General features: G+C 50.0%; 3 protein-coding genes across 3 annotated transcripts; all 3 read left to right on the top strand.

The window, feature by feature from the left end:
• Positions 1-341: 341 nt before the first annotated feature.
• F5B22DRAFT_647674 (FAD dependent oxidoreductase) lies at positions 342-2,200 on the top strand (the record flags this gene model as incomplete). The annotated part of the gene is made up of 5 exons (XM_047978910.1): positions 342-510; positions 687-977; positions 1,064-1,348; positions 1,426-1,767; positions 1,836-2,200. The coding sequence occupies 5 exons, from the start codon at positions 342-344 to the stop codon at positions 2,198-2,200; spliced, it is 1,452 nt and encodes a 483-aa protein (XP_047829666.1).
• An 857-nt stretch (positions 2,201-3,057) lies between these two features.
• F5B22DRAFT_647673 (domain of Kin17 curved DNA-binding protein-domain-containing protein) lies at positions 3,058-4,270 on the top strand (the record flags this gene model as incomplete). Its single annotated transcript, XM_047978909.1, has 3 exons — positions 3,058-3,155; positions 3,212-3,419; positions 3,560-4,270. The coding sequence occupies 3 exons, from the start codon at positions 3,058-3,060 to the stop codon at positions 4,268-4,270; spliced, it is 1,017 nt and encodes a 338-aa protein (XP_047829665.1).
• Positions 4,271-6,120: 1,850 nt separating this feature from the next.
• F5B22DRAFT_237342 (Sec23-binding domain of Sec16-domain-containing protein) lies at positions 6,121-12,462 on the top strand. Its single transcript, XM_047969905.1, has 3 exons — positions 6,121-6,139; positions 6,294-11,564; positions 11,614-12,462. Exons 2-3 carry the CDS (start codon positions 6,371-6,373, stop codon positions 12,153-12,155), a joined length of 5,736 nt encoding a protein of 1,911 aa, XP_047829664.1. The 5' UTR covers positions 6,121-6,139; positions 6,294-6,370; the 3' UTR covers positions 12,156-12,462.
• Positions 12,463-13,046: the final 584 nt, after the last annotated feature.

Genomic DNA, 13,046 nt, shown 5'->3' with positions numbered 1-13,046 from the left:
GAAGATCACTTGACTGGATACGAAACTAAGTGTGATCATTTGGCTATGCTGTGCACGATGCCAGCATCGTCGATGCGGCCAGTCCGACTGGGTTTGCTTGCGCCGACGTGCATGGTTGCACGCCACTGCGGGGAAGACCGGAGGTTGGATACCTATCTCCCAAGCCTTTTCTTTCTCTCGCGGACACCGGTTGCACCGTATCGGGATAACTAGTCCCAGCATCTTTCTATTCAAAACTGTAAAACCTTGATTTTTATTCCCTTGTCTTATGATCGTCGATATTAAAGATACCTAAGAAGTCCCACGTGTTTTTGTCCGAGTAGTATTCGAAAACTTTAACAATGCAGCAAGACGCCAAGATCCTCATCGTGGGCTCCGGCGTCTTCGGCCTGTCGACGGCGCTGTGGCTCGCGCGCGCCGGGTACCGCCGCGTCACGGTGTTCGATATGCAGGACACCAAGACCGCTGGGTATGACCCCGGGGCGGGCATCGAGTCCGCTTCCGCGGATAGTTAGTAATATCTCAATTATTTCGTTCTCGTTCTTTGATGAAGGATGTATACGGGCTAGGAGTCCCCTGATTTAAGATGATGTTCTTGAGCAGATCCGCATGACTTCTACTCTCGACCCTGAGACGTTAATTATATGCGGAGCTCAACTGCTGACTCTAATTCATTTGTGGAAAAGTCAACAAGATCATCCGCTTCTCGTATGGTGACGAAATCGAGTACCAGCGGCTCGCGTCGCAGGCCGCTGAGATATGGGACGATTGGAATCAAGAGATTGCTCGCCTGGCTGTGGACAGACGAGATGAGTTGCCGGAGGTCTTGCGGAAGGGTGAGCCGAAGCTTTGGTATCAGTGCGGATTCCTGCGCATGGGGGCCGGCAGCGAGTTTTCTGATTATGAGATTCAGACGCTTCGGAATATGGAGAAGGAAGGCGTTAGGGCGTCCCAGTTTAAGAGCGATGATGATGCGGGTAAGTTTTCACGTTCGTGATGTTTGGTGCACGGCTTGGAGCCGACTGAGTCTGACTTGCTGAATTTGCCCGTGTCTGATTCGTAGATATCGAGAGAGCCTCGCGTACTGGCTGGGCTCATAAACTAGACGCTTGTCGGCGACAGGAAAGATTCGGCGTACACAAGGCCGTCTTGGATTCCTCTGCCGGCTTTGTCGTCGCGTATAAGGCCTGTGCGTGGGCACAACACTTAGCGAGGAAAGAGGGCGTTGAATTCATCTTGCATTCTACCAAGGGGAGAGTCGTAGACATTGATACGTCTAATCCCAACAAACCTGCCGTTCAAACTGCGGATGGCGTGACGCATGAGGGAGATTTAGTTGTTGTAGCTGGTAAGGAACTTCTTTGCCCTTCTCAACACCAAAATTTTGATATATCTGCTTAATACCATCTTGACAATTGTTTTCAGGTGGAGGCTGGACTGCGGGATTACTACCCGAAGCAGACGGGCTTATCGAGACAACAGCTGGCTCCGTAGCGACTATTCAATTACCAAAGGACCGACAGGACCTCTGGGAACGCTTCGCACCGGAGAACTTCCCCGTGGTGACATGGGGTATGCACGAGGGCAGGGTGAATGATAAGGATATCTACAGTTTTCCTAGAGACGAGAACGGCGTGATCAAAATCGGCTTTAGAAAAACGAAATGGACCAACTTTGGCGATGTTGCTGGGAAGAGGGTATCGGTTCCCAAGGCCGTCCATGTCAAGGAACCCAATATCCCAATCCCTGCACTCGAGGCCGTCAAAGGTGAGGATGCAGCATCTTTTCACTGCGCGGCAGGAAACTCCATTTGGCTAACTCGGGTGTGAATGTAGAGTATATCTCTGTGAACCTCCCCGAGCTCGCTGAACTCGGGATATCCTCCACACGGCTCTGCTGGTATACGGATAGCATCGACAACTCCTTCGTGGTAGATTTTGTGCCGGGTCGGCCGCGTGTCGCGGTCTGTTCTGGGGGTAGCGGTCACGGATTCAAGTTCTTGCCTATCCTGGGACGCGAAGTCGTCAAGATATTAGAGGGCAAAGGCATCGAGACAGTGTATGGCCGGATGTGGAAGTGGAGAGCGAGTGATAAGGAGAAGAGAAATGGGCTTGAAGAAGGGGAGGATGGTCCTAGGGTCTTGGAGAAGCAGCTGATGGCAAGTCGAGATGATTGGGTGTTCCGTGAAAATGTTTCTTGATGGGAGAAGAGCCGATCAAAATAGGTTGGTTGTATACGTTAACCTGCTATGGCTACTATGGTCCATGTAATATATTATTCTGGTTCCCTTCTTGACCTTGGCTCTATTTTACCAACTAGGCTTTGCTAAACTCGGAGTTCTGTCTATACATCTCATATAAGCGGGAATGGAAAGGTTCATATGCAACATGAAAAGACTTGCTTAAGGGGTGTCTGGTGTCTAATCGGAGCGGACGGAGATTGCGTACAGAAGCGTAAAAGAAATTCAAAGTGTGTCACTATCCAGTGGTGCTCCTATTACTCTTACTCTCCTCTGGATATCTCAAATGATTGGGAAGATATTTATACGACGACTGATTTCCCCAGTGTCCTTTTAATGAAATGATATAAATAAACGATTAAATCACGCTTGTATCATACCCCTAGGACCATCATCCTGAAATAGATGATTGTCTTCAGAGGGACTATAGGTATGCTGTTTGATACCAATAAACCTAGGTAGTAATCTGAGGTTAAACCTTCCCTACTATGTTGTCGAGTTTCTGACTTAGAAGCTCACGTAGCTTGACGAACGAGTCGAGCCAATATACGTCTCGGTGAGAATATATACCTTGTTTCGACATGCTCTAAGCAATGGCTGGTAGCTGTGGCTTAACTGTGGCTTAACTGTGGCTGAAGCATATTTAGCTCCATCAGTCCCCACTTGTTACAGCTGTGGCTTAGCCAGCATCGATATCCATCCATCTTCAACCATCCTACATTGAAGATATACATCGACGACCTCTCTCAATCACGTAGCTACAGCAGTCGAGCCAGATATTACCTACAGACAAAAATCGCCGTTAAGAACCTGTCAAGATGCCGAAAGCCGAAGCCGGGTCCGTGAAGGCCCTTTCCAAACAAATGAAGATGAAGGGCCTTCAGCGCCTGAGGTTCTATTGCCAGGTTTGCGAAAGGTAAGCTTGCAAGACTTCCGGTGGAGAATCTAGTAGCTAACATATGGCCCCGATAGACAAATGAGAGACGAAAATGGCTTCAAGCAACACACACTCTCAGAGGCCCACGTCAGACAAATGCAGCTAGTTGGCGAGGACCCTAAGAAATACATAGAAGGATACTCTAAAGATTTCCTTAGAGATTTTGTTCAACTGCTTCGGACATCAAAAGGCACAAAATCAGTGCAAATCAACCAGTTCTATCAGACCTACATCAGTAATAAGGTGAGTCTTATGTCGGATGATTCCCCTGGGGAAAGCCTGGTTGCAAACACTTCCCTTTCGACAATTTACCTCTGTCCAAACCTCTTTGTACCTTGCGTTCTCAAAAAACTAGGAGGGTCACTGATAAAGATCTTCTGTAGGAGCATATACATATGAACGCTACGAAATGGCCTTCCTTAACCGAGTTCGCGAAATATCTAGGACGCGAGGGGATAGCGCGAGTCGAGGAGAATGAGAAAGGGATTCATATTGCCTGGATAGATAACTCGCCCGAAGCGCTAAGGCGACAAGCGGCCTTGCGCCAGAAACAAATGCAAGATAAAGGTGACGAGGAGCGCGAGCAACGAATGATTCGGGATCAGATACGTCGTGCCAAGAAAGATACTGCTGGGCAAGACAGAGACGAAGAAGAGGATGCCGATGACGCCGCTGCTAAGGGGCTAGTACGACAGGAAGGCGAAAAGGTCAAGCTTTCTTTCGGAATTAAACCTACTGCGCAGACCGATACTGTTTCCCCAACACCACCAGCTTCGACAGAACCCCCGACTTCTGCGGCCGCTGAAGAGGAGACCTCGAAAGCTGAGCAAGCTGTAGAACCTGCAGCTACTGGCACTTCTGCGGGGAAACCTGCCCCTATTTCCATGAAGATGACGGCGAAGCCCCAGACGAAGAATGTGTTTGCGGCTGCGAAGAAGAATGCCCTAGCAAGCGGACAGAAGAAGACTTCGGCGTTCGAGCAGCCGAAGAAGATGAGCGAGGCGGAGCGGATCATGAGAGAGGAGCAGGAGAGGAAACGGTCACGCGAATTCTCGGGTTCGGGGGGACCCTCATTTAAGCGTCAAAGGACATAAGGAAACTTTCGTTGAGATTCATGATTTAGCATAGGTCATGGCGTTCTGGCATATACCCGTCGGTTTAGAACTTTTAAGGTCAATACCATGGCGTTGTTTGTTTCACCCTTGAATTACACAGTTGGACACGCAGAAATCCAGTCATCCATCATCAATCGCTCGGGCTCTCTATCATATCTAATGCGGTGTATTTCTATCTAGTCCCCTCTATTCGTACATGTAACGGAGGGGAGTATAACGCCGTTAATCCGATCAGAGTAGATGATAATATATTGCGCGCCACAAAATTATGGCAGTCTGAGACAAGTTGCTCAGATGCCGATGCATCTTCAAACACCCAAACTCAGGCGTCTGCATGTATCGTGTAACGGGAAGGACACAGAGCGAGGACTGTCGAAGTAAAGCGTCAGTTTTGCAGTGGATACGATACGGAGATAGACATGCAGGCGGGTTACTGCTCCAGTAGGTATCACTGCAACCTGACCAACTCGCAACACTCGATATCCCCACGTCTGTGCTGTGCTTTGCACGGTGAACTAATGTAGGAGGACTCTTGTGGGTATGGAGGGGTTGCGATGCAAGATAAGAGAGCATCTGGCCGGATATTATGGGGATGATGTGTCCTTTTCCTTTCTCTCGCTCCTTACATTCGGAGTTGACAACCCTGTATCCCCTCTCGTTGGAAGTAAGTATCATTCTGATGTTCCGAGGCTAAAGTGGATAATGGTAAGCATTGATCTATATCTCTTCTGCATGTCGGCCGCCATTTCATGTATCTATGCCTAAGTAGATAGAGGGGTCTAGGCATGGTTGCGGCGGCGGGCGCTGTAAGTATGTAGGTATTTGGTCACGAGATTACCCAGTGCGTAACTCTGCGGCTGGCTGGGCCAAAGAGGCTGCCAAGCTTTTGACATATGATTATCCGTTGACCAAATCAGGCGCTCCGGCTCGCGACCAGACGCCCCGCGAACAGGCTGACTACCGTATCCCACGACTGGTTATCGCATTCTCGTTTGGGCGATATGTACCCCTCTTGAAGGCATCTTCAGATAATCGCCATTAAAGAGTTACTAGCAGCTAAATTTGAGATATATATATATATAATACTATGTATGTAGGAACGGTTGTTTGACTAACAGCGCGTTGTTTTTTGCTCACGACTGTTTCATGAAAGGATGGGTGATCTGCACTGATGTCATTGGAAACATGACGCTAACCCAGGCTGGGACTTCTCAGCATAACTGCCAATGAACTCGCCGAGGCCTACCTACGTACTGTGCTGTTACCTAGGTAGTAAAAGACAGATAGATGAAGAGCCAGCTGGTACCCAGTTGTATGGAATTTCAATTGAAACCATTTTCTCTCTCTTTCTTTCCTAGGTAACTATCTAGTGCGTATAAAAATATCCGAATAGTGTACATAGTACTAGCCTTCCAGTGGAATGGGAGCTTGAAGACAACGCAATTTTATTTTTGATGGCTCGATGGTCTGATAGTGGTAGGTATCCTATTATAAGAATTAGTGCAGGCATAGTGCCTAAGTAAGTAAGTACACAGTAAGATAGCGCCCCGGACATGCCCATCAAGCCACGGTTCACTTGCTACATCTGGCGGGAGCTGTGGGCCTGCTGGTCCAGGGTGCCGCGCAGTGTTAGCAGGCGACTGGGTCCGTCATCTTCGTGCCTCTCATTTGCTCCTCCAAGATCAAGCCAGCTTTGCCTCAATTGTCCTATCCCCCAATGCTTCTCATCCTGACATCCTGACATTCTCTTTCCAGAAGCCATCCTAGGTATCGCATTACGCGCTGCGCACGCCTGGAGCATGGCCTGTATAATTAATTACATTTATTCGATTAACTCTGTTTAAATTTGTGAGTTGTCATAGCATCTGCACTTGCGTCGCCCCTATCCGTGTCTGTCCATGTGTCTATCCATGCCGGCACGATAGTGATAGGTCTCGTACCGAGCTCTGTCGCCGGTGATCGCGTCATTACCTTAGTGGTGGCTGACCCTCGTATCAATTAGGTTGCAACTGTACACTCATGCCATTCGTCCTTCGACACCTCTTTCCCTCTTTTGATCTTGTTTAATTCGCTATTATAATGGATGCGGATACCCCCAGCGCAGCGTGGCATCCGGCCAAGCGGCCAAATTCCTCGGCCGACGAACAGCCCTTCACCTTCAATATGGGCCCCAAACCTGGAGCCAGCGATTCGCCAGATAAGACCAGCCAGCCTTCTGATGCGACCAATTTGGCGTTGAAAGAGGAATCACCCGAAACTGCCACTGCCACAGCCGCTGCCTCGACTGAGCACCCTTCCCCCGCCGAATACGCCGCCGCCCAGTCCCCGAACCATGCAGGGAAACTTGACCATTTAGAACATGACGAAGAATCTGGCGCTGCTTTATGGGACATGGAAGCACCGGCAACCAATGATGACGTGACCTCGATGACACCACATAATGAAGAATCTGTAGCTGCATCTCCAGAGCGTGCACCAACTGAGCAGGCTTCGAAACACTTAAGCACAATGTCCTTTGCTCGTACTGTTTCTCATGAAATGAGCTTCAATGACGATGAAGACGCGGAATGGAATCTCCAACGTTCCGAAACCGATCTTTTTGGCTTCATGCCCGAAACCGATAGGACAAATTCATTTCCTGTTGTTCCGCAGAGACAGGACTCGATAACCGAACAATACTCGCATCCTCTGCCCTCAACCCAGGCTGAAGAAATTCTGCAAGAGTTGGAAGGTGAGAGCGCCCATGATGATGCTACCGCTTCGGAACCACGTGCTGTTGGACAGCCGGGAGATGCTCGAGCAAGCGAGCACGGAGAAGAGAAACTCTTTCAGAATACAGTTGGTGGCGACTTTGTGGGGATAGAAGAAGACGCGTCTGATGCCCGGTACGAAGAAGGGTTACCTCTGATCCCTCAACAACATTCACCCGAAGCGAACGGCGACATAAAACAAACGGGCGCCGACCCATCTGACCTCTTTTCCCAAGATGAGACAGGCGAAGCTGGTGATGATTTCTTTACCCAGATGGGTGAGAGTTCTCAACTAGCCGCAGAACCCTTGCTGGATCACACCTTACAAAGGAAGTCTACGACTATGGTAATAGGCAACAATGTCGATATGGAACCTCTGAGCCCAACAGAAGAATTAAATTCTAGGCTACAAGATATTCCCAGCTCAAGCGTTAATGGAGACTCAATACATTCGCCGGAGGGAGGTGCTAAAATCACAAACGGAACTGAAGATATTGATGCTAAGTGGGCTGCAGCTTTTGGTGATGACGATGACGATGGCTTCTTGCTAGACGCGACCACGGAATCCAAAGAGCTAGACCCGGCTGATATCTTTGGTAGTGATGATGAAGGATTTTTAGATGACGAGGCGGAACCAACGCCGCTGGCGCCTTCACAGACGCAGACTCCGCAACCCTATACCAACGGTTCTCGTTATGCGCCCGAGTCGGTTCAACAACAACCATATGCTGCCTCGAATCCATATGCACCAGCACCTTTGGCCGGCCAATTTCCTGCAGCTCAACAGCAGCCTCCCTACGCACCCTCAAACACAGCCCCGCCCACTATGGGGTTTGGAGTACCACCTCCAAAGCCAAGCATACCCAAAGCACAAAGCTTCGTCAACAAGTCGAAGGGCGGATACCAGTCGCCTTACGATCTCCCAATGGAGGTAGTCAAGCCAAAGAAGCGAGCAAGCGCGCAACAGTTGCCGCGAGTCAATGTTGGATTATCTGCACCTCCCTCCATTCTGCCAGCTAAAAGCGCCACCGGCTACGCACAGCCTCCACCATCAGGAGGATCAGTTTCGAGCTCATCTCCTCCGAGTTCAAGTCATTCGAACCTACCTCCAAGTCACGTTGCACCGAAGGGCACACCTCAGCTGAAGTCAAAGGCTAGTTTCTTTGAAGACCTACCCATGACATCTAGGCCTCGTCCTTCGTCACGCCAATCCACTCAGCCATCTCCGACTCAGCCAAGCGTATTTACACCTCCTCAAGGACCACCAATGAGCACGCCACCGATGAACCCGACCGTGGCGCCCCTCCCAGCCCAGTCGAGCTTGTCCCCTCCAACACAAGTTGCTGGGGTTGCTGGACTGGTTGCCCCTGAACGCGTTAGCCCGTATGCCTCCTTGCAATCTGATTCTCCTACTAGGCCTCTGCCTCCTTCTACGACCAGCAGTCGTTATTCCCCTGCTCTTGCTCAACCCCCTGGCATCAACGGGACGGGGGTAGCACCGGCTTCAGCAAGTCGGTACTCACCAGCACCCCCAAATTCCCGGTCATCTAGCGGTAGCTATTCTGCGGTACCGCCTCCTATGCTCGCTCACCAGCCGAGGACTTCCAGCCCGCTCGCTCATTTCGAAGTTTCCCATGGAAAGTCTGATAACAAACTAGGAAGTCCTATCAACGGGGATGGTGTTCCACTAATGCGAACCAGTTCTTCTCAGTATGAACATCGTGTTACAAGGGTGCCATCACTACCACCAACACAAGAGGTTGAAGAAGAGCAGTCTCTTGATGTACCTGAGATGTCTACGAAAGCACTAGGTATTATTCCACCAGAACCCAGGTACCCCCCGATAAAAGCGAGGCATACACCGCCACCTATGGGAATTCCTCCATCCAATCCTCTTTCTCCTCCAAAGCGTTCCTTATCAAATTATGCTCCACACCCAGCGCCCAATATGCCCTCGAAAGAGACCAACTTTGTACCACCCCCTCGATCACAAACCCAATCTCCTGGGTCGGTACATGGTAATCGAGGACTTACAAAATCGATGGATCCAGCCCCTAGGCCGTCTTCAGCGCATAGCCCTACGTCCCCACGATCGTTTCCTGGAGTGCAGAGTATGGTGCCTACTGTCCGAACCCGTGGAATGTCTCAATCTCTAAACTTGGTGCCTCCTACGGACGGCCGGGAGCATGATTCTCTACAGCGCTGGCGTGGAGCGCCCTCTATTGCCTGGGGAATTGGAGGACTATTCGTATCAACTTTCCCTAAAGATGTACCACGGTACGGCATAAGCTCCAACGTCCCTCAGATTATCCGAAGTCCCGGCGAAGTGAAAGTGAGGCATATGAAAGACATTCAACCTCTAGAAGAACGACTCTCTAAGTTTCCCGGGCCCCTGAAAGGAAAGTCTAAGAAGAAGGAGGTTGTCGGGTGGCTTACTACAGGCATCGATGGTCTAGAGAGAACACTGCCGAATGTATCATTCCAGCAGCATGTCTCACATGAAGATAAGAGAGCGGCTGAACGGGTTTTGCTCTGGAAAATCTTGAGAATCTTGGTTGAGAATGATGGTGTTCTTGAGGGCAATCCAACGGTAGAGAAAGCTGTCCGTGACATTATTTCTCCAGGCGTCGAATCTGTTACCCCTGAACTGTCATCAGAATTCTCATCCGGTGCAGGCTTGGCAGGAATGGCCTCAACCGGTGCTGTGCAGGCAGATGCGGCTGACCCCACTGCTACTGAGTCAATACGCAGATGTCTACTTATTGGCGATCGCGAAAAGGCTGTGTGGATGGCAGTGGACAAGAGATTATGGGGTCATGCTATCCTCATATCTGGTTCAATGTCGAACCCCGAACTTTATAAGCAAGTCGCCCGGGAGTTCATTAAGAAGGAAGTAAATCATACGGGTCGTGGCAACGAGTCTCTTGCTTCACTCTACAGTGTCTTATCTGGCAATTTTGAAGACGCCGTTGATGAACTTGTTCCTGCCCACGCCCGAGCTGGTTTCCAGTTGATGTCGCCTACTGCTTCTACTTCTTCTACGTCTCAAGACGTACTAGCCGGTTTAGACAAATGGTGCGAGACACTGGGGTTGATACTCAGTAACAGACGCCAGGGAGACGGCGAAGCTTTGCGGTCCCTTGGTAATCTTCTATCTGGATATGGAAGGGCTGAGGCAGCGCACATCTGCTATATATTCTCCCGACACTTTTCTATATTTGGCGGTTTGGATGATCCTAATGTCAATTTCGTTCTTGTTGGTGCCGATCATCGACGCCAAGCTGATCAATTTGCTAAGGAAACGGAGGCGCTTCAACTGAGCGAGGTGTACGAATATGGACTATCACTTGCACCTGGCTCACATGTGGTACAAAGCTGTCCTCATCTGGCTGCGTATAAGCTCCAGCATGCTATGGTCCTTGCTGAGCACGGCTTCCGAGACAAAGCTTTACAATACTGTGAAGCCATATGGAGCGCTATCACGTCGCAAACGAAGAAGTCTCCCTACTTTAATCCTATTTTAGAATCTGCTGTGGACGATCTTATGAAGAGGTTGAAACAGGCTGCTGGCGAAGAGTCATCTTCATGGATCACTAAACCTAAGATGGACCAGGTTTCGAGTAACATGTGGTCTCGGTTCAGTAAGTTTGTGGCTGGACCTGATGATGGAACTGAGAATGGAGCTCCTGGCGAAGGTGGTGCTGAGGTTGGGCCTTTCGCGCGTATTGCGGGCGGGACACCTACAGTTAGTCGGTCTCCTTCAGTCTCTAATTTTGAGGTATACGGATCAAGCCCGTCAATGCCTATGAACAAAGCTTCCTCAGCCTACGCGCCAGCTGCTGCCTATCCCACAACTTCACCTTACGAACCTATTGGTGGGGCATATACCCCGACCGCTCGATCATCGATGGAGCGGACCTCAGGGGAGCTGACAAGAAGTTCCTATGATTTGGGACGACGAGGCTCGGATATACAGAACGTAGCCGCCAATCCATATGCGCCGGTGTCCATAAGCAGCTCACTACCCAAGAACAGCTACCAGCCTGTGTCTCAAATCACGCCAGACGTGTCACCATATATGCCCACTTCTGAAATTCAACCCTCACCCTCTATCCCTGAACAATCATCGAATGTCGGATATCCAGGATATCAACCTTTCGGTGGTGATCAGGGTTCCGAGGGTGTTGGTGCTATCGGCGGAAGTGACAACGGCTTTAACTCAGGTTACCAACCTTCTTACGGTAGCTACGAGCCTCCCTCGACGAATAGCTTCGAGTCACCTGCATTAGGGGAGAATACTTCTGGTGGTTATGAACCACCTTCATATCAGCCTTCTGGTTTTGAACCACCCTCTTATGAACCTGGCCCGGTGGATGATAACGAATCGGAGACCAAACCAAAACCGCGTAGTTTCATGGATGACGATGACGATGATATTCCTGGATTGAGGTCAAAGGAGAAGAGTAAAGCTGAAAAGGACCGGGAAAACGAGGAAATGTTCAAGAAGGTGGCTGAGGAAGAGGGTAAGTCTTATCAATGGAGTACGAAAGGAGACGTGCTAACGGACCTTAGCTAAACGAGCAGCGGAAGCGAAAGCCGCGAAAAAGGGTGGCTGGGGCTTGGGGAGCTGGTTTGGAGGCGGCAAGAAAGAGCCTATGGAAATACCAAACAAGCCTATCAAAGCCAAGCTGGGTGAAGCCAGCAGCTTCGTGTACGACCCGGAACTGAAACGCTGGGTCAACAAAAAGCCAGGGGCCGAAAACGCACCTGCGAAGACGGCTACACCACCACCACCTCGTGCTTCGAGCACGCCTCCTACCAGTACTACGTCAGCACCACCGGTTGGAATGATGACGCCACCACCCCCTCGCCCTATACCGACTCCAATGAGATTAAACAAGGCGATTTCCCAGGAAAGCTTGAACGCACCGGGCGGCGCTCCCCTCATGGCCCGCAGCGTCTCTGGCCAGAGCAATGCCAGTTTACCACCTAGACCCGCGACAAGTCTCAGCAACGCTAGCAGCATTGAAGACTTACTGGGAGCCGCGGGGCCACGAAAAGGCCCCAAGAAGACACGGAAATCAGGACGTTATGTGGACGTCATGGCGAAGTAAAAGGCTCTGCGCCAGCTTTTCGCGAATCTAAGATGGAAGCAGAAAGGCTTTTTTGAGTATGAGCTGCAATGTGATAATTGATACTACTCTAATTAGGAGGATGAATGGACTGACTGGCAAGGGGGAGTCATGGCAATCGATACATAGGCGCAGGCATGCATATGTTCATTCATGCTGTAGCCCGGGACCGGCGTTCGGGGATTCGATGGCATTTCTTGGTTTTTTGAAAGACTGGTGTATTTATAGATCTATGAATATTGTAATAAGGAACCCATTTTCTTATATTGATCCACATTGGGATGCCGTTCACTTGATTATAGTGTATGAGCTGGGTAGCTTGATAGGAGGTCACGGGAAGTGTTGGTGGGTGATACCTAGGGGTATATGGACTTGGTTGGGTGTTTGTTGGTGGCTTATCTGCTTTGTTGAGACAGAGCGCTTAGGATGGATGAAGGGGATATGTCGACTACTTCAAGTGCTCACTGGGGTATTATCCTAGATACTGGCACGAGCGACTGGAATGCATGGCAGAAATATTGGTTTTGGTGATAAAAGACGCCTTGTACTCCCATGATCGGGAGAACAATGTATCGAAAGCCTTTCGACAGCCTATATCGACGAACGCCAATTCATACCGAAAGATAGTGAGAGCTCATTCCTTCCTTACCAAACAGGTTGCGAGTTCTCACGTGCCTTCTCGTGCCTGTACCATTTAGCAACGAGACTTCCGGCAGTCTACCTAGTCGGGTCCCTGAGGCGCGACTGCCACAGCCAAGTGCGTATACAACCAATGCAAGCAGTTGCAGGGCTCAAATCGCGTGAAAACAGTTCGCTCCTTCCCAGACTGCCTCTGGACGACTTTCTGTATGACTGTGTGCGTAAGAGATTCAT

The sequence above is a fragment of the Xylaria bambusicola genome, assembly GCF_022495145.1.
Source record: "Xylaria bambusicola strain CBS 139988 unplaced genomic scaffold F5B22scaffold_28, whole genome shotgun sequence".
NCBI classification, from domain to species: Eukaryota; Fungi; Ascomycota; class Sordariomycetes; order Xylariales; family Xylariaceae; genus Xylaria; species Xylaria bambusicola.
Note: the sequence above shows the minus strand (reverse complement) of the source record. Positions and strands in the feature narration are given on the sequence as shown.